The sequence below is a fragment of the Peromyscus californicus genome, unplaced genomic scaffold (assembly GCF_007827085.1).
Source record: "Peromyscus californicus insignis strain IS unplaced genomic scaffold, ASM782708v3 Scaffold_6__1_contigs__length_162567912, whole genome shotgun sequence".
Classification (NCBI taxonomy): Eukaryota; Metazoa; Chordata; class Mammalia; order Rodentia; family Cricetidae; genus Peromyscus; species Peromyscus californicus.
This window is the reverse complement of record NW_026294584.1, coordinates 86,480,907-86,501,536: the sequence shown is the minus strand read 5'-3', so window position 1 is coordinate 86,501,536 and position 20,630 is coordinate 86,480,907. Positions and strand designations below refer to the sequence as shown.

At 41.7% G+C, this 20,630-nt stretch overlaps 2 protein-coding genes across 4 annotated transcripts in view; one reads left to right on the top strand and one right to left on the bottom strand.

The window, feature by feature from the left end:
* Positions 1–3,930: 3,930 nt before the first annotated feature.
* Positions 3,931–19,918, bottom strand: LOC128098894 (lysine-rich coiled-coil protein 1-like). 2 transcript variants are annotated; one of them, XM_052720406.1, is made up of 3 exons: positions 19,669–19,918; positions 6,989–7,154; positions 3,931–5,306 (listed from the first exon to the last, which is right to left on the bottom strand). In XM_052720406.1, the coding sequence occupies exons 2-3, from the start codon at positions 7,035–7,037 to the stop codon at positions 4,516–4,518; spliced, it is 840 nt and encodes a 279-aa protein (XP_052576366.1). In that variant the 5' UTR covers positions 7,038–7,154; positions 19,669–19,918; the 3' UTR covers positions 3,931–4,515. The 2 variants fall into 2 exon arrangements, with proteins under 2 accessions (XP_052576366.1, XP_052576367.1); XM_052720407.1 differs by lacking the exon at positions 6,989–7,154 and having other exon boundaries at positions 3,931–5,308; positions 19,669–19,916.
* Positions 19,106–20,630, top strand: part of Smyd1 (SET and MYND domain containing 1) — a 56,841-nt gene continuing 55,316 nt past the window's right edge. For both annotated transcript variants that reach the window (XM_052720405.1, XM_052720403.1), the window contains exon 1: positions 19,106–19,190. The gene's annotated coding sequence lies outside the window, so the exon portion shown is untranslated. The remainder of the gene's footprint in view (positions 19,191–20,630) is intronic.

The window sequence follows — 20,630 nt, the reverse complement described above, 5'->3', positions numbered from 1 at the left end:
ATTCTAGGTTAGAGTTGAACTCACAATCCTCCTGCCTCAGCCTCCCAAGTACTAAGATAATAAGCATACACCACCACACCTAACAACTATTTGCTCATTTTTTTGAGATGTCTCATGTAGCCCAGGCTGGCCTGGAACTCACTATGTACCCAAGGCTGGCATTGGCCTCCTGACCCTCCTGTCTTCATTCCTCAGGTGACAGAATTGCATACCTACCTAACCCCTTGGTCTTCATGTTTCACCCACTCAGACTCACCTAGAACCATTCTCCAGGAAGCAGACAGAGAAACTTCAGAGTCCTGATCCTCTGCTTCCACCTCCCAAGTTCTGGGGTTAGCACCATCATGCCCAGACAATCATGAACTCTTTTTTTATTACTGTTTATATACTGCATTATGCTTAAATTTGTGTATATTGAGCCATCCTTGCACTTCTAAAACAAAACCAACTTGATCATGGTGGATTTTTTAAATATGCTTTTGAACTTAATTTGCAATCATTTTAATTATTTTTTGCATTTATGTTCATCAGCAATACTGATCTATAGCTTTTTTCCTTTTCCTTTTTTTTTTTTTTTTTTTTTTTTTTGTCCAGACAGGATTTCTCTACATAGTCTTGAGTATCCCAGAACTCATGGCATAGACCAAACTGGCCTTGAGATCATAGGGATCTACCTGACTCTGCTTACTGTGTGCTGGGATCAAAGGCAAACACCACCATACCCAGTCTATAGCCTTCTTTTTGTGTGTATCATTTATGTGTTTTGATAGGTATAATACTGCACAGACATAATTTGTCTCCTAACAAAGAAAGTTTGGGACCAGATGGATTCAGTTAAATTTTACCAGGCCTTTGAAGAATCACTATCAATGCTTCTCCAACTATTCTATGAAAGACAGGGAAGGAACTCCCCCCAGATTAATTCTACAAAACCTATACTAAACTTACCAAAACCCGAGAAAGACACATGATCAGCGGGACATGGTGAAGCATGCCTGTAATTTTAGAACTTGGGAAGTGGAGGCAGAAGATTAGGTGTTCAAAGTCTTCCTTAGTGATGTAGGCAACCTCAACTACCGGAGACCCTTTAATCTGTTTTTTTTTAAAAATCCTGTATCATCTATATCTATCTATCTCATCTATATCTATCTATCTATCTATCTATCTATCTATCTATCTATCTATCTATCTATCTATCATCACGTGTAGGGACAGAAAGAATATGAGCAACCTGTGAAGATTCTGATAGGTATAGGTGTCCACACCATTTACTACGACATTCTGTCGATGCTAAGGATATGTCTGGTGTGGACCTTCAGGTTATGCTTGTTTGGGGCTGGGTCATCAGCTGTAGGCTTTTGTCTTATGAATGTTTTGCCTGTGAACTACATGTATTCCTGGTACCTGCAGAGGTCAGAAGAGGGTGTTGAATCCCCTGGGGACTAGAGTTATAGACTGCTGTGAGTCCCCATGTGGGTACTGGAAATTGAACCCAGGTTTTCTTCAAGAACCAAGTGCTCTTAACTGCTGAGCCACACCTTTAATCCCAGCACTTAGGAAGCAGAGGCAGGCGGATCTCTGTGAGTTTGAGGCCAGTCTGGGTTAGAGTGAGTTCCAGGAAAGGCTCCAAAGCTACAGAGAGAACCTGTCTCAAAAAAAAAGAGGAGGAAGAGGAGAAAGAAGAATTAGAAAAGAAGAAGAAGAAGAAGAAGAAGAAGAAGAAGAAGAAGAAGAAGAAGAAGAAGAAGAAGAAGAAGAAGAAGGAGAAGGAGAAGGAGAAGGAGAAGGAGAAGGAGAAGGAGAAGGAGAAGGAGAAGGAAGAAGAAGAAGAAGAAGAAGAGAAGAAGAAGAAGAAGAAGAAGAAGAAGAAGAAGAAGAAGAAGAAGAAGAAGAAGAAGAAGAAGAAGAAGAAGAAGAAGAAGAAGGCTATATTTGCTTCTGGAAGCTGTAAGTCTGTATACTTGGAGGCAGTGTGAAAGCAGGCGCTATCTCACTGCCCAGAACAAGGTTTGTTAGCATGTGTATCAGTCAACAGGGTACATACTCACTCTGGTGGCCTGCAGTCTGTGTATCTAGATGTGGCATTACACAAACTGGTGGTGTATCCCTGGAATGTCTCAGAGGAAGTAATCAAACCATCTTATTTGATGGAGGGAGTTCATGGGAGCCAAGCCTGTTGTGGGATAATCCATTTGTACACTATGAAGATGTGTCTCTGCCAAGGCACCTTCTGATTGGTTTAATAAGGAGCTGAGTGACCAGTAGCTAAGCAGGAGAGGATAGGTGGGACTTCTGGAAAGAGATAGGAACCCTGGGAAAAGAGGCAGAATTTGCCAGCAGGACACAGGGAAATCAGACGTATAGTATGGAGGAGAGGTAAAGAGCCGTGTGGCATAATGTAGATGAACATAAACGGGTTGTTGTAAGAGCTAGTTGGGAACAAGCCTAAGCTAAGGCCAAGATCTCATAATTAATAAGTCTTTGTGTCATTATTTGGGAGCTGGCAGTCCAAAATAGTCTATACAAGTCCTTTGGCAACCTGGTCTTAGTCTTTCAGACCTAGCCCCTGTGTGAAACCATGTGACTAGTCTTGATTCTTGTCAGGACCACTGATGACCATGTCCCTTGCTCACTTCCTCCCCACAACCCAAATTCCCCATTGGACTTGTGAGAGACATTCCTCCTTATTTGTATTTGTCCCTCGGGGGCCTTCTCCCACCTTGTCACTGAAGCAATGTATCTACAGGGACCTTGAATTGTGATTATTCACTATTTTCTGGTCCTCTGAGCAGCCAGTCCGGGATGAAGCACTTATGATGAGCACTTCTCAAGACAGTGCATAGCACTCTGAGGTTTTGCTGGGCGATGTAATGGACTTCTCCAAAGATGGCTTGTCTGGAGGACAGTTTCAGGCTAATCCTCCTGGATTTAAAAATTTCTAAGGGCCAGTTTTTTCCTGCGGTTAGGACTGTAGTTTGATGTTACTGTGAGTGGCTGGCACTCTCTGGCTTACCTTACACTTGTGGTCTTTGGTCCTTCTTTCTTCCTGGCTTGGGGAGCAGGGACAACTAAATTGCAAATTGCTTTGTATATCTTTGCATTTCTCTGTGGTATTTAGGCTTCTTCTCTTTTGATTTCCATACCTCTTTCTGTCCTCTTCATTGCTCTGATTCTTCTCACTTGCAGAGTTTGAAGAATACTACTATTCCCCATCTTGTACTTCGGATTAGCTTTTTGTTTTGTTTTTTTAACGTGATACTTAAGACATCTTCCTAACTTTTGACCAGGGTTTCTCCACCTCTTCTATTTTGGTTCCAAGTTTCTTTGTAGTGGAGACTGTCCTTTGCACGGTCGATGTGTGACAGCAGTGTCAATGAAGGCTCAGCTTCAATCAGTTTTACATACTTTGTGTTTCAATATTGAATGGGGTTGGAGAACAGGACATTTTAGGACAAAAGCCTTCTGTCCTAATTTTTTAAAAAAAATTGTGCTAGCCAGAGTGGCTTCCTCAATATGATCAATACTACATATTTATAGTCTTCTCTTGCTCAATACCTATGATTTTAATTAAAATGTTTTAAAGGAACTGCATGACTTATTTAGTGTCATTTAATGTTCAATTGTATGATGCTAACTGTTGACCTTGAGTCATTTTGAAGAAATTACAGAACCTTGTTGTCTTGGTATTTGTACAGCATTGCCAAGGATAGAATAACATATTCTTTTTCATAAATTCCTCTCATTATTTTCAATTATTTGGAAAAATTATGGTGAGCCACAGATTTTTATCATAAAATGAGTAAGCCTGATACAGTAGGTAACGGATTTTCCCAACTTTTTAGTGTGTTCTACCTCCAAAATCTTTCCTCTTTATTATAGTGTGGTTATTGCTTTTCCCCTTCCAAAGGAAAATCACTAGAACAGAGCCACTGACACAAAACAACATCCAGAAGTTAAAATACTTTATTATTATAAACATTTTCAGAATATAAACTGATTTTGTGTGAAGACTCTGAAACTTTTAAAACTATATGTAAGATAAGATTATTATAATGTATTTCACTTTCCAACCCAGAAAATACTGCAAGTTAGATCTACAAAAGGATATCTAAATTGTTTCATAGAGAAAGCCAGTGAGCATAAAAATATGTGACTCAAAACTAAAACAAACCCAACCAAGAAACAGATTCCACAAAGTCTGTTAATCCTCCAATTTTAAATAAATGATCTCCCAAGGTAAAATAATTCCACTACCACAGCAATTTGGTGAATCAAAGCAGAGCCACTCTTTTCTTAAAGGGAAATTCTATCATATGTAAGAAAAATTAATAAAGCTTTTAGAAAATAGGAAAGTAATCTCCATGTTGGAAAGCAAGCATACTAAATTCTTCATGTTCACTTTGTTAGAAGTTGAAACTTCTGTCCACATAGGAAAGTGACATGAACATGAATGCCTAGAACCAAGCTCCTCAGATGTTATTTCAGTTGAGCCTCAGGAGACCTGACTTAGGAGCTTCAAAATCCAAGGATAGACTGGTCCCAAAGCATCTCCTCCTCTGTCCTTTCTTCGCCTTGTTCCTTTTTCTCCTTTCTACGCTTACGGTCCTCTTTCTTAGAGGATACATCTCGGCCTTTTCTCTCTTTTCGGTTCTTAAGCTTTTCTGTACCGTCCTGTACAGTTTCTGTTTCTGCCTTTGTTTTCTTTCTTTGGATGCTCCTGTGTTTGTTTAAATCCATTTCCTCTGAACTCCTTTTCCTCTCGTGTTTGGGCCGCTCTTCCTCCTTTTCTCTGCTCTCCTCTAGATGTCTTTTCCTCTTCTGGTGCATTTGTCTATGACTGGCTTGAGGGTCAATGGTGCTGTGTCCTGAGCTGAGGTGCTTGTGAACTACAGATTCTACACTATATGAGCCACAGTTGTATTCTTGCTGACTAAGGTCGAAGGGGGCTGGTTTTTCTGAGAAGCCGTCTCTGGTAAATTGACAGTAGCTCAGAGAGTCTAATCTCAGCTTTCCATGAGCTGGTAACCACTGGGGCAAGCGGTCTTCTGTCTGTGAACTACTGCATGATCTTGGGTAGGTATGGTTGGTTCCAGATGGGAGTCTTTGATCAAACATGGGATACCTGGGCCTGGAATCAAACTCTTCTCTGTACCCACAGCTTTCAAAATAGTCCCCTCTCATCCTTCTGAAACACGTCTTTGGCTCTAAGCCTCTGGCTTTCTGTACTTTAATATAATCTTCAAGTTCATCTTGAAAAGAGTCATATGACTTGTTTGAATGCTTCATTAGGTTGACAAAAAGGGATTCTCTATAGAAAAGATGGGAGGAAAAAAAAACCTTACTAGATTATTTTGTTCTGAAAGCTTCATTGTTCTTAGAAAGGTTAAAACAACAAAAGGAAGACCAAATTAAAATCTACTTCAGCAAGTGCTAAATATTTTGGTACTATATATCAAAGAGTAGTATCAAAATGGTCAAATATCTCACAAACCATTCACAGATAACTTCACTATTCTTCTACATTGAGAGAAAAAGTATAAAAAGGGAGTCGACACATGGGATATTTTCATACAGCTGAAAATGTAAGGCAACAGGGATGTGTGAATCATAGGTCTGTGGCAGTGGCCTGATCTCAATGTTAGATAATTTCCAAAGCTGTGATGACTCAGTTTCCTGTATTGTTTTCTAAGACAAGTAACAGAACCACAATAAAGTAATTTAATCTTTAAAATCCTGTTAACTCAAATAAATGTATATACTTACCTGACTACAGTACTCTAAGGCTTACTAATAAAAGAATGTGATGTTTGTAAAGTGATTTGGGAATGCTGAAGACGATAAAATCAGTTACAAGATGAGAACTACTCTTAGGGATAGGGTGTGAGGGAGGATGAAGGAACAGAATAGAGTTCTGTGGCATCTGTATAGCACTTGGATTCCCCTCTATTACTTCTGACTGGTATAAAGGCATTCTAGAATGCCTTTTGGTTTGTTCTCTCCAAGAACAGTAAGTATGAGGTGGAAACAGAGGAGGAAAGTGGAGATGGACACAACAGGGACAGAACTCATGTAGAAACATTTCAGAAAAAACACACATTACAGAATTTTTATTTGATTTTTTTTCTTGCTAGGAGGAACAGCAACTATTCCTGATTCTTTTTCTTTCCCCCACATCAAAATACATTTCTGGGGATTTATTTTCTCTATAAAATTAGGAGGCAGCAGCAAAACCCTATGCACAATTGAATATTTCTTCCCTTTAAAAAGTACAGTCCAACAAAGCACTCCAGAGTCACAAATGAGCAGTGATTATTCTGAAAACAGGAAAATGGTCTAACTGAAACCTATTTTGGTGAATTAGAAAAATTAGGTGCCATTTGAATTTGAAAAACATAAAAGCTCTAACTAGGATAGCAACAATAAAGGCACACTATGTTGACACTTCAGAAGAGCATGTATACAAACGGTCAATAAACACAGGAAAAGATGTTGCAGATCATTAGATATAAAATAAGTGTGAATTCAAACCACAGTGAAGGACTGCTTCACATTCACTGGAATGACTGAAAGACTGACAGGGCTGGTGGGGAACAACTGCAACCCTGACCTCTCAGGCAGGAATGGTAAAGGAGACAATCACTCGGAAAACAGTTCAGCAGCTACTTAAGGAAGTTACATACACACCTATGTAATGACCTAGTCGAGCACTCAGAGGCATTTACCCCAAAGAGAAGGATATGTCTATACAAGACTTAAACATGAGTGTTCATAGTGGTTTTATTTTTAATAGCCCCAGAAAGGGAAAAAGCAAAAACCACCTAAATGTAAACCAATAGGTAAAGCAACTGATAGTCTAACTACCTAATGGAAAAAACATCAGTGATAAAAAGTAGAAACGGTCCCAGCATCCACCCACTGACAACTGGACAAAGCAGATGAACCTTGGAGAGATACTATTCCAAGTAAAACCTTGTGAGTGAAACCTTACCGTTATCAGGCTGAGAACTTGATGGTGAAATGTGATCATATTCAACCATTAACTGCTTCAGTATTTCAGCACGAATGCTCCACAAAGTGAAGACTACAACAATCAGGGAACTAAATCTTGGAGTAGAGAATACATCTACTTTTTCTAATATTCAACACTCATTCACCTGAAACCAAGCACAATAGATTAACGTTCATACCCAGGCAACCAACACAGATCATCAACAAAATACATCTTTATTGTTTTGCTGTCAGTCTGAAACTTTTTTTTAAACATTTTGTGTGTGTGTGTGTGTGTGTGTGTGTGTGTGTGTGTGTGTGTGCGCGCGCGCGCACAGAGGTGTATACACGTATAGAGGTCACAAGACAACTTGCATAAACCAGTTCTCCTTCCACCATGTTGGTTCTAGGAATCAAACTCAGGCTACCAGGCTCCAGAGGCAAGATTCTTTCTTTACCCACTGAACCATCTTGCCAACTACTAAAAACTTAGCTTTTGTTTTTTTGTTTCATTTTTGAGACAGGGCCTCTCTATATAGCCCTGTTTGTCCTGGAACTTACTATGTAGACCAAGCTGGCCTCAAACTCATAAAGATCCATCTGTCTCTGCCTCCCAGGTGCTGGGATTAAAGGTGTGTATCATCTTGCCCAGTGAGCATTTTTTTTTTAAGCCCTGAAAAAAACATTTTGATTAAGAAGGTATTGTATCTAGTATCATCCTTCTTGTCCTCCATTCTCGTTTCTCCAGACTTCCTTAGTCCTGCAGGAGCTCCTCTTTCTAGTAACCTTAATCCCCTAGGGACCTCTTAGTGCTGACCCAGTGTCTACCTAATTCTTCTCTACCACCTACCCATTTCAGCTATTCCTTCCAGTGCATCTCCATTCCTTCATGACACTCACTGACTTACAGACTCATTCTCTACTAGGGAGCCCTAGTGGCCACACTAGGCTGGATTCTCAGATCAGAGCACTGCTTTGAGCATTCCTCTCATCAGAGAAGCTTCTTCTTGCAGGAGATGAGAATCAGCACAGAGAAGTACAACTGGACAATGTGTGGAAAGTGACACTCTGGAGAACTCAGTCCTAAACAGGATGTCTTCATTAAACTCCCATCTTTAAGGTTCAGGGATCAACGTGGAAGAGAAGCCAGAAAGACTGTAAGAGTCAGGGGTGAAGGAAGACTCCAGGGTAACTCCTTCTAGACAACAGCAGGACTGATGCACATAGGAATGCAGACTGTGGTAGCATGCACAGGATCTGCACAGGTTCAAGCCAGATGGGATCTCAGCCCTGAAAAGGGAAAGTGGACATAAAGTTCCACCCCTAACCAAGAAGCTAAATGTAACTGACACCTGCTTGGAAGGGGAAAATTAGTCTTCCCAATGGAGTGTGACTAGGTGTACCAACCACACTCCAGAGCATGTCCCATGCCCAGGAGTACTTGGCCAACACACAAAAAAAAAATCCATGTTTTTGTTTTGGCATTTTTTTTGTTCACACTTTTTTGTTTTGTTCTCATTCTCTCTCTCTCTCTCTCTCTCTCTCTCTCTCTCTCTCTCTCTCTCTCTCTCTCTCTCACACGCACGCACACAGAGAAAGAGCACATTAAGTTGGGTGGGTAGGAAGGTAGGGAAGATTTGGGAGAGGTTGGGGGAGGCGAAGAAGATGGTCAAACATAGTGTACTAAAATGTTTAAATGCGTTATCATAATGGTGAGATGCTTCAGTGGGTAATGGTGCTTGCCACCAAGCCTAAGGAACTGAGTTTGATAACTCATGATAGGAGAGAACTGACTCTGGTTGAGTTCAATTCTAACCTCCACATATTCACACCATGGCAATGCATGCCCCCCCACATTATGATGTTTGCTCAGTGGGTATATGTTTGTCACATAACTACAAAGACCCAAGAGTTCAAATCCCAAGAATGCATGTAAAGGCAGGTACACTAGCATGTGCCTATAGTCTATTAATCCAAAAATTTATTACTATATTCAGAGTTTTAACCTGGTCAGAATGCTATCGAGCATTAAGAAAACAATAATAAATGCTATCAAGGACTTTGGGGGAGGTATGCATTGCTGGTAGGAATATAAGCTTGACCAGACACTATGGAAATGTGTATGAAGCTCTTAAAACAAAAAACACACACACAAAAAACTAGGAACTACTGTATAACCCAGCTTTCCCACTTCTGGGTATCAACCTCTATGATTCAAGTCAACATATTTACTATAGCACTGTCTACAATAGCCAGGTTACAGAGTCAAGTTATCTATCAACAGATAGACGGATAAAGAAAATGTGGTATATACTGCACAACAGAATTTTATGCAGCCATAAAAAAAGAATGAAATGTTGTTTGCTAAAAAATGGATGCAAACTAGAGATCATCATATCAAGTGAAATAAGCCAGGCTCCTGGGCAGATATGGTTTCTCTTATTTGTTGATCCCAGATTGGACATATAAAGGCACACACAAAAAATATTTTTTTTAAAACATGTATTTTCTGGCCATTATTAGGCAAAATACAGTCATGTGAATAACTTCAGGTTAAAAAAGCTCAAGTGCTGTAAGCCCTCTTGTTGCTGGAATGCTGGAATGATGCCATAGTTAAGACTTTAGTCATCACAGAACATGAAGAAGTAGGCCAATGACTCAGAGCAAAAACAAAGATGCTCAGGTCTTCTCTAATCACATGATGAAGATGTCCTAACAGTCTTGTATTGTCTACGTCCAAACTCTTGTGAGAGAGGATCTAAGAGAAAATGTCTCTGAATGAGCTTAAAACTGTCCACATAGTAATAACTAAAATGATGGTACAGGGAAAAACCAAGAAATTAACATTTATGAGTAAGATCGTAAGTTATTTTTCTTGAATCTATATTTATCTAAGTTGGGTATTACTTTACAATCTTATAAAAGCTAATTTAAAAATTTCAATACTAGGGCTGGAGAGATGGCTCAGTGGTCAAGAGCACTGACTACTCTTACAGAGACCCTGAGTTCAATTCCCAGCAACCACATGGTGGCTCACAACCACCTGTAATGAGATCTGGTGCCCTCTTCTGGCCTTCAAGGACACATGCAGACAGAACTGTATACCTAATAAATAAAAATAAATCTTTAAAAAAAAGAAAAAAAATTTCAGTACTGCACAAAGAATCAATAAAAGTTAAAAAAATTTTCAACTCAACTCAAATGTCAAAAATAACACTTTGATTACCTGATACTTTTCTAGAGAATTAGAATAAACGTAGCTGGATGCCTGCTTTTACTTAATTGGCAAACAAGGCATTTTGCAGGTTTAAGAAACAGAGTCAAAGTGACTTGCCCAACAATTAATGGCAAAACTGAGACCTGACTCCAAGACCCCTAAACCCAAGGCTAAGAAATAACTATAATCCTAATCTTTAAATTAAAAAAAAAAAAACTTTAATCTCAACCACATATGAACTATGTTGTAGTTTCAGACAAGATAACCAATGGATAAAACCAGATGAGGTGGTTAGCAAGCTGGCTCAACCTAAGGCCAAGCCCAGTCACCTATGTCTGATCCTGGGAACAAGAAGAAAGGTGAAAACTGACTCCAAGTTGTCCCCCCAGCTCCCCTCAGTGCTGTGGCAGGTATATACCTACATGCAAAATAAATATGTAGGTGTATGTGGGAACCACTTAGATGAGGTCTTTAAAAACAGCACAACTGACTTTTATGTTTCATTAAAATAAATGTACCTAGTACTTTTGCATCTAAAATACCAAGCTAGAGAGATGAAGTTTATCCAGGTTAAGAGACCAGAGTAGGAAAAGACTATTATACACAGATAGTAGTGCTTAATGGCTATCCCCTGCCCCCCGCCAGGACACCATTATACATACAAGATACAGAATGGAAGCCACACCATCTAAGGGAAAACACTGGACAGGGACTCAGACTTCATGTACAGCAGTGGTTCTCAAACTTCATAATGCTTCGAACCTTTATACAGTTCCTCATTGTTGTGGTGAAGCCCAACCATAAAATTATTTTCGTTGCTACTTCTTAACTGTAATTTAGCTACTGTTGTGAATCATAATGTAAATTTATCTGTGTTTTCTAATGGTCCTAGGTGACCTCTGTGAAAAAAAAAAGGGGGGGGTCTTGACCCACAGGTTGAGACCCACTGATGTACAGGCATATTCCCATCTGTGACTAGCTGAGAGTCATAACTCATCTGGGTCAGTATCTTCATCTATGACCTAGTGGCAAGCCCACTAAACAGTTCACAGCTCTCTTTCCATGATTTGAAGCCTCTACTTAAAAGGCTATCAAAGGTAGTATCACCTTTACTGTAGTGGAAGCCACTGAGGTGGCTACAGCGAAGAGGTGTGAGGGGGTGAGCTTTAGAGTTAGAAGGACCCGAGTTTGAGTTTAAACTCTAATTATCCAAATATGTCAGCACATTACTTTTCTGAGTCAGTGTCTTTAATCCATCAAAAGGACAATAACATCTACCACATAGGGTTCTTAAAAGAATTAAGTAAAATGGCATGGATGAGGTTTATCTGCTACTTTTTTTGTTGTTGTTTGAGACAGGGTTTCTCTGGCTGTCCTGGCTGTCTTGGAACTCACTTTGTAGACCAGGTTGGCCTTGAGATCTGCCTGCCTCTGCCTCTTAAGTGCAGGGATTAAAGGCGTGCAGCACCACGCATGGCTTGTCTTATCTACTTTTAAAAGCTTTCAAAAGATACAGTCTCTTTATTTTCAACCTATCTCATAATGAAAAATCTTTGATCATTCAAACAGCAACACCACTCCACAGATGTCTTTTATAAAAACCTGTTTGAATTCATTCCTGGTATCTACAGAGGAAATAGGCTGTTGTGTTTTCAATCTTCAGTTGACAATATCATTTCATATACTATCTCAAATTTTAATTTCCCAACTGTTTACAAGGTTATAGTAATAGCTTTTTGTTCATGAGAATGCCAATTTTAACATGAAAATGTTATGCAAGCCTAATATTTAATATGGTAATTTTCTTTCAAACTTAAAAAATAAATTACACTTGTTTATTGTGTGTGTTGGGTGTACATGCCAGAGCAGGTGTGTGGAAATCAGGGTATATAATTAGCTGGCGTCAGTTCTTTCTCCTTCTACCAGGTGGCTTCCAGGGATTGAATTCAGGCCCTCAGACTTGGAGGTGCACATCTTTATCCACTGAGCCATCTCTTAGGCCTCCTTGCCTCAGCCTCATGAGTACTCGTAATTATAGATGTGTACTATCCCACCTGGATGTAACATTTTCCTGGGGTTCAGAAAACATCACTCTAAATGAGAAGGTACCTGGAAACCAATGATTAGGCTCTATGGAAGTGGGCTGGGGCACAATACTGAAATATGGACTAAGATACTGAACCTGGGTACTTTTTGGTAGCAAACAATCTCAAGAAATGAAGTAAATTTATTAGTCACTGATTCTAACTTCAGTGAGCCCTCTGTATATCCCTGTGCTCCAAATTCTTGGATTTAATCAACTACTGATTAAAAAAGAACATGTTCATAGAGAGTGAGAGAACTTATTTTCCCTGTCATCACTCCCTAAACAATATAGTTTAACAACTATTTACCTAACATTTACACTGTACTGGGTCACCGGATATTTCAAGTAATCTAGAGATGACTCAAGTGTATAGGAGAATGTATAAAGGCTATATACAACTATACTAATTAAGACTTGAACATCTGTATATTTTGTTACAAGAGGTAGGGAGTCTGGAATCCATTTCCTGCAGATAATTAAATACGACTGTATACCATTAATGTTCTACAAAACCACAGGGAGGAATCACAAACCTTCTTCACCTGTGGCAGGCAACCTTCTCCTACAGTTAGTAAAAATGTGACCATATAAATCTCATCAAAAATGCAAGGCCATACAAATTCCTCAGGCTAGTCATGTTGTATACTAACTTTTAGGACTTGGGCTAACTTTTCCTTCTTCATAGTAAATCTTGCCTCACTACATTTATATGGTCTACAGTTCAATCTCAAGTACCTAACTATTGAAATTTATTTTACACATGCTTACCAGTTTATGAGCAGGACTTTGCTACAGTTTGACAAAGCCCATATTGGAAACTATCCCCAGTACAAGTTAGGTGAAGTCTAATGGGAAGTATTTAGGTCATGGGGTCATCAACTTAAGATTGGATTAATGCCAGTTATAAGCACTTGAAGCTGCAAGTTTAATTTTTCTCCACACGCAGACTCTTGCCTTCCTTCATTAAGATGGCTTTCACCAGAGGCTGGCATCTTAAAATAGAAATCACCAGACTCTAGAACTGAGAAATCTTTTTAAATAAAATAGTGTGGTATTTGGTTATATCAACATGAAACAACTAAAGACAAATGCCAATTATTTAACACCCAAACTGTATTTTATATGCTGGTATTCATTTCTGTTGTTTGAGATGTAGTCTCATCATTTAGCTATTGATAATGTGGAACTATTTAGGACAGGCTAGCCTCAAACTTCAGAACTTCCTGTCTTTGCCTCTTGAGTGCTAGGATTATGGGTATATGCTAAAATGCTGCCTTTTATGTAGTTACTTAAATTGGAAAAGTGGTGTTAATGAAGAAATGTCCATGGTATAGTAAAAGAAAAATGTATATACTTCCAATTTTAGTATCAACAACCCAATGTATACAAGCAAAAAAAAAAAAAAATTTAAGTGAATTATTGTAGCTGTGTCATGATTCATTTACTTCCTTCCCCAGGGACGGGGGGGTGGGGGTGGGGGGGGGTGGGGGGGTGTGATGGTAGAAGGTAGGTAGCACCTAGATCTGAGCAAAGCCCTGAACAGTAATTGCTCGGAGAAAACTCATCTTTAAAATTCCCTTTTAAGATATCCTTGGCCAGCTGGGCAGTGGTGGTGCATGCCTTTAATCCCAGCACTCAGGAGGCAGAGCCAGGTGGATCTCCATGAGTTCGAGGCCAGCCTGAAACCGTCTTGAAACCCGCCCCCCCCCCCCCAAAAGATAACCTTGGCCAAGGATTACTAAAAGTAAACATGGCCCATCTCTAGGAGACATAGAACCCTGAAGAATGCCATAAAATCTATATAACTCCCTAGGGCACATGGATATATTCACAACCTGTGTGAAATGGCCCAGTGAATCTCACTTAGAAACTATCCATTATTTTGAGCCAGAGATAAAAGTTTGAAACAGCCGGGCGGTGGTGGCGCACGCCTTTAATCCCAGCACTCGGGAGGCAGAGCCAGGCGGATCTCTGTGAGTTCGAGGCCAGCCTGGGCTACCAAGTGAGTCCCAGAAAAGGCGCAAAGCTACACAGAGAAACCCTGTCTCGAAAAACCAAAAAAAAAAAAAAAAAGTTTGAAATATCTTTCACTTCCCAGACACCATTTTATTTCATTTGGGTTTCTTTCTTTTTTTTTTTTTAATGCCAAATGCTGTTTATTGAAGGAGGGAAGAGGTCTTAAATACAGGCTTACAGCACAATGGGAGAACCCTGGAGGGCGGAAGTTCGTTACCGATGTTTAACAATCTTACATCTAAGTCATTTGGGTTTCTAAATGAACTTATCTTTGAAATAATTACTCATTCTTGATACTGTCTAATACTGCTGACTCATGGAAGCTGATTTGATTCCATCTTTGTTTTTGAAATGTATACATCCTTTATTGTCAATTTGCTTTTGCAACCTTGGAAGGAGCTTCCCCACCCCCCAATCTTCACTAAACCTTGACAGATTTTAATTAATTAATTAAGCTTTGTTGGGGTGGAACTGAGCCATGACATAGGTGCTAGGAACTGAATCCAAGTCCTCTATGAGTAGCCAGTACTCTTAACCTCTGAGCCACTACAACAAACTCTTTTGCCTTTAAAAAGTTGTATCTAGCTGGGCAGTGGTGGCACACACCTTTAATCCCAGCACTTGGGAGGTAGAGGCAGGCCTAACTCTGTGAGCTCTAAAGAGCGAGACCCAAGACAGGCACCAAAACTACACAGAAAAACCCTGTCTTGAGAAAAAAAACAAAAACAAGTTGTATCTAGTGCCTAGCTAAGTGTGAATGTAAATTGGTGAAGGCACTTGCCACTAAGCCTGATGATCTGAATTCTATCCACATCACGGAAACAGAGATTTGGTTCAATCTTGTTTTTATTGAAAATAACTAGATATAAAGCAAGGAAATCAAACTGCAACCCATAGATCCAGGGAGGCTACCTAGCAGGGGGGACCCTAGGATGGCAGTGGCTTATAATAAGTTTTGGTTTTGCCCAGTTACTGGGCAAGCTTTAGTGAAACATTTCATTATTAGGATAAAGAAGCTGTACTGTATCAAGCTGATGAAAGAAAATGCTGGCCATACTTTTAGGAGGGGATTTAGATTATGGATTAGCCTATAGAAAAATGTCTGCCATAAATCAAACAGTGAAGGGGAAGATGAATAGGAATCTCTTACACAACTTAAGTAAAACATAGCTCTCTGAACAGGTGAAGATAAGTATCTTCTGTATCCCAGAATCTAATCAATATTTATAATTCAGCTATCATTTGGCTTAAAAGGGCTCATTGGGAAATGTTATCATTTTTACTGTTTTCTACAGAGAAAATATTTTACTGTTTAAAATAACCCTGGACTTTGGAATTATAACCTTTTTTAAGTTCAAGCTATCTATGTATTATTTCTCCTGCAGTTGTACAAGGCCGGGCGGTGGTGGCCAACACCTTTAATCCCAGCACTCGGGAGGCAGAGCCAGGTGGATCTCTGTGAGTTCGAGGCCAGCCTGGGCTACCAAGCGAGTCCCAGGAAAGGCGCAAAGCTACACAGAGAAACCCTGTCTCGAAAAACGAAAAGAAAAAAAAAAAAAAAAAAAAGGACAAATAAAAAAATTTTTTTGAGGGGGTACTTGTTAGGGAAGCTCCAGTGGGGTTCCAAGGGGGAATAAGAGGATGGATTTGATCAAAACATGTTGCATATATGTATGAAGTTCTAAAGGAATAAATAAAAATTCTATTAAAAACAAAAAAAAAACCCTCAAAAAACCAAAAAAACTGGAAAAGCATACCTTGAATGGGGTTTGTTACATGTATCTGTAATAGTTTTAACTTTTGCAAAAATGAAAAACTCTGTACTTATGCTGGTTATCTTTAAACTAAGCCTGACTTCGGCACCAGTATGTAGGTTTAAAAGGCTTGCTTTAAAATGTGTGCTCAAAGAACTGTTAAGTCAGAAACATTTTAGAAAGAACTTGAATTTTGAATTGTTTAAAAATATGTAGTTTAGCTACATTTGACTGTAAGGTCAGTAAGGTAAAAAGGTTTCCACAACTTCCCTTGATTCCAAATTAGTGCACACAAACTGACTGTAATGATACTGACTCTTCTTGGGACAGGATCTCACTGTGTTCAAGTCAGCCACAAACTCCTGGACTCATGTGATCCTGTTAATCAGCTTCCTGCTTAAAAAAGGTTTTACTGGTCCTATTTTGAAAGTGAGAATGGAACTGTAATGACTGAAGCAGAATAATTCTTTTGTAACTTCTGAAGGGGTGTCCTAACATGGCCTTAAACACAGACCCGCACATACACATTAAGTTCCAAACATCACCTTACCCTTTTTTTTTTTTTTTTTTTTGGTCTACCAGCATAACTGGAAATTAGTTTAATAACTATTCAAATAATTTCTTTTTCTAAGACAGGGTTTCACAGTGCAGCCCAGGCCAGCCTCCTGAGCCTCCTGCCTCAGTCTTTGAACTGTGTTACATGCCCAGTCCAACTTTTTTAGGGGGTGGGAGTAGGTGGGAGGCAGTCTATGTAGATCAAACTGGCCTAAAACTCAAGAGATCTGTTTGCCTCTGCCTCCTTGGTGTTGGCACCACACCTGGCTCTAGCCTGCCTTTTATAACTATCAAAAATAAAATATATTGAGTTCTAAACCGGAACGGTGGTGTACTCCTATAATCCCAACACTTGCAAGACGAGATGATTGGCAAGGAGTTCCAAAGGACTGTAACAGTGACTAGGTAATTTTTTAAACTGTTGTATCTTTGATCTTAACTCAGAGTACAAACTTCCATGTTCTATGATTACTGTCCCAGCACACAGCCACACCATGGAAGGAATACAACCAACAGACTGCTAAAATCAGCCCCAAACTGTAAATCTAATCTACACAGGCCTTCAGAGTTTGGTTAGTGTAGGGTTCCTCAACCTTGACAATACTGTTCTAGGTAGAATAATTCTGTTGTGTATGTGGGGGTTGTGTAGTGTATTTTAGAGCGTGGCATCTCTGTCCTATACCAAATAGATTACCTATAGCATTTGCTGACCATATTCTTCTGTCCAGTGGCAACAAGCAACAATGTCTCTGGACCTTGCCAAATGGAGGATGGGGAGCTTGGGACAGACATATCGTTGGTTGAGAACCACTGGGCTAGTCCAATTACCTCACTCAGTGGATGACATAACCCCAAACCAAAAAGTACAGGACTTTCTCAGGGTCATACACTTGTAGAGAAACTAGCAATAAAATCTATTCTTGGTGAAGACTCCTATCTCACTAGTCTCATTTTTACCACCTTTAAGTAGTACAGAGGTTATTGCTAAATGAATTATCACTTAGTCTTTCACACATATTAGAATCATTGAAAGGAAAGCAGATGTGGAAACTGGCAGAAAAGCTGGTCTTGTTTTCCCATGAAGAGCTGATTCTAAATCATCCTGTGATCTGACCTTAGAACTAAAAAGAACACTTGGAATAAAGTGTTGACACCTATAAGCTGTCCAGACATACTTGGTGATAGGCAGGAAGTTTTAAAGGCAAAAAAGAAAAAAAAATCACATTAAAAACAAAAACAACAAAAAAACCAAAACCTGTCAGGATATTCTAGGCTGACTGAATATATTTATTGTAATAAATTTCCAGTAACATCTGTACTGAATGGAAATGTTCATAAAAAAGTTTTAAGGATAATACTATTTTACTTCCGTGCCACTTCTCCAAAATGAACTGTGTAAAAAAAGAAAACACAGATATGAAAAAAGTTACTTTCAGTGTTATGTTTACAGATATTCTAGAAAAATGGAATCTAAATTATCCTGCAATATTCTGGCCTCTATTATCTTTCATGCTGAAGACAAGGAACAATATAAGGCAACACAGCAAGTACTAAAGATGTTTTTCTGTTTCTGGGTGTTTTACTGAAATCTTCTGCAGTGGGGATCAGGTGCCACGATATAAAATTATTTCCAAAACTGCTCTAAAGAGCTATTTCACAGGGCCAGGCTGTCTGCAGGTGTGCAGTACCCGCAAGAACCCCTTTTTCTACTGGGACAGTCACCAGCTTTTTGTATTTTGGTAAATGTGTTGGTGAGGCTAGGCCATCAAAACTCTCCAAACCTCCATCCATATAAAGTGACTTACGCACAATTTAACCCGGTCCCTAGCAGCCTACAAGTCCCCAGCTCCACATTTAGGAGAAACTCTGGCTGTCAAGTTGACTGTTTATTTCAGCCCTCACCTGATGACGGGTCTCTGGACTCTTGTGTGTTTGTGATGCTCAGGGCCTCAGGCATGCTAGACAGGAGTTCTACCCATAGTAGAGACCACTCTTTAAGTTATTTACTTTAAAATGCTTACAATCCTACACCCCCACCCCCTTTCTTCCCCCCTGAGGTAGTAGTGTCTCACTATGTAGTTCTGGCTGGCCAGGAACTCTCTTTAGACCAGGGCGGCCTTTGCCTCTCCAGTGCCGGGGATTAAAGGCCCGCAGCACCACACCCAACCAGGGCTCTTTCCTGTCATTTTAAGCTTATTTCCCACAACTCGGCAGTGTCTTTCATCGACTATAAAACCATTTCTTGGAAATGTATCCGGAGCGCAGAGGCGCCTTCCCGGCCTCCGGGGGAGGACGGGCGCCTAACTTCCCTAACTCCCAGATGGCAGGAGAGCGCAGTGAGCGACCCTTCTTTGCCACTTTCCACCTCTCCCGTCTCCTTCAGCTCGGGCCTTCTCTCCATACACGTTCTCCCTTTTGAAAAGGCCCGAGTCACCCGGGCGCCGCTGAGAACACGGCTCAGCTTGGCCACGGGCCGGGGGGGGGGGGGGGGGGCCGGAGGGGTCTGGGATCAAATCCTGCCTCACCGCTCTCACGTCCGTCAGGGCCCACTACCACTCGAGCCGCTAACGTCAAGGTACGTTTGTGCTTTTTTTTTTTTTTTTAACTTGTCTTCCAGGGTCTCCAAATCGGGGGGTGGGGGGGGCGCCCCTCCACCTCACCTCTCCTCTCCCCCGAGCAAACGTTCAGCCCGGGCGCTCGCACGCTCCCTCCCTGCCAGCACTCGCTCAGGGGGGGGCCTGCCGGGAAGCCTCCTCTCCACACTCCACTCCCCCCACACCGAGGCTGCCCTCTCCGGGGGGGGGGGGTCGCTTCCGAGACGGGGCTTCCTCACGGGCGGACCCCCACTTCCCCCGGCCGGGCCGGCCTCTTCTCCCGGCCACCCCTCGGCTTCCTCGCCAGGCGGGGGCGTCCCTTGGGCCGTGGCGCCGCGGGGTGCTGAGGGGAGAGAGAGGCGCTCCGAGGGCCGCGCCCCGGTCGTCGGCCGTCCCTGGGCCGCGGGGGGAGTGGAGGGCTGGAGCTCGGGCCGCCCCCGCCGCCGGGCGGGAACTCACCTTCTCTGAGGCAGGGGCGGGCGTCTACAACTACTGTCCCCCTCCCCGCCAACAACGCCGGCCGGGGGTCAGAGGCTGCGGTGGAGGTGGCGGAGAGGCAGGGACGCCGCCGCTGCCGCTGCCGCCGCCGCCGCCGCCTCCGCCGCCGAGCAGGCGGGGTGGGGGGAGGAGGCGGAGACCTAACTTCCTGAGGGGAAGTCGCCGCCACCACCCGCGGCTGACTGGACGGCGCCGGCGCCATGGCGGCGGGGCGCGCCGGCGCGCGTGCGCAGCAGGGGGGGGGGGGCCCGGCCCGCCGGCCGCTCCCTGGCCCCGCCCTCCATGTTTGCTCCGCCCCCTTCCCGCCATTTCGGACTCCAACCGGCTCTGGTTCCCGAGGGTAGTAGCTGGGGGGCCTGCCTTCTGGTCACAGCTCCCCCGCCGAGCCAGAGCGAGTCTGGAAGTGTAGGGATCCACCGGCTAAGTGTCTAAAAAAAAAAAAAAAAACCCTGCACACCTGCTTCTTCTCTTTCTTGTTGTTGTGCTCTTAATAGTAAAGTAAGTGAGGCACAGTGCCTGCTCATGATACTTTGCCGGTATAGTTCACAAATTCCCTCTTTCCCTTTCGGGTTATGCGTGTAGGAGCATGGTACTCCTCAGCGCACACACGGTATGATTATATCCAGCCTCCCCGCCCCTGGATCACTACATTCCTAAAATCCATGCTCCTATCATGTAAATACAACATCTCACACAAACACTGCTAAAGTATGTTTAGTTTTCTTTACGTTTTAACTGTTTTGTGTGGAATGGGGTGAGGGTAGGGCACCCCAGAGGTCGAACTCAGGTCCTGGGGCTTGGGAGCAATCTCCTTTGCACAAAGAACCATGTGTGGGATAGGGTCTCACATTGGCCCATGCTGGTCCCAAACTAGTGACTAAAGGGTTAATCACCTAACAGCCTCAGGTGGACTGAGAAGCTCA

Bases quoted from the DNA above. Each gene is read 5' to 3' on its own strand.
- LOC128098894 (XM_052720406.1), bottom strand. From the start codon at position 7,037: ATGGTTGAATATGATCACATTTCACCATCAAGTTCTCAGCCTGATAAC. The intron at 5,307-6,988 runs GTAAGGTTTCAC...TTTTCTATAGAG, and splicing joins AAGTTCTCAGCCTGATAACG to AATCCCTTTTTGTCAACCTA.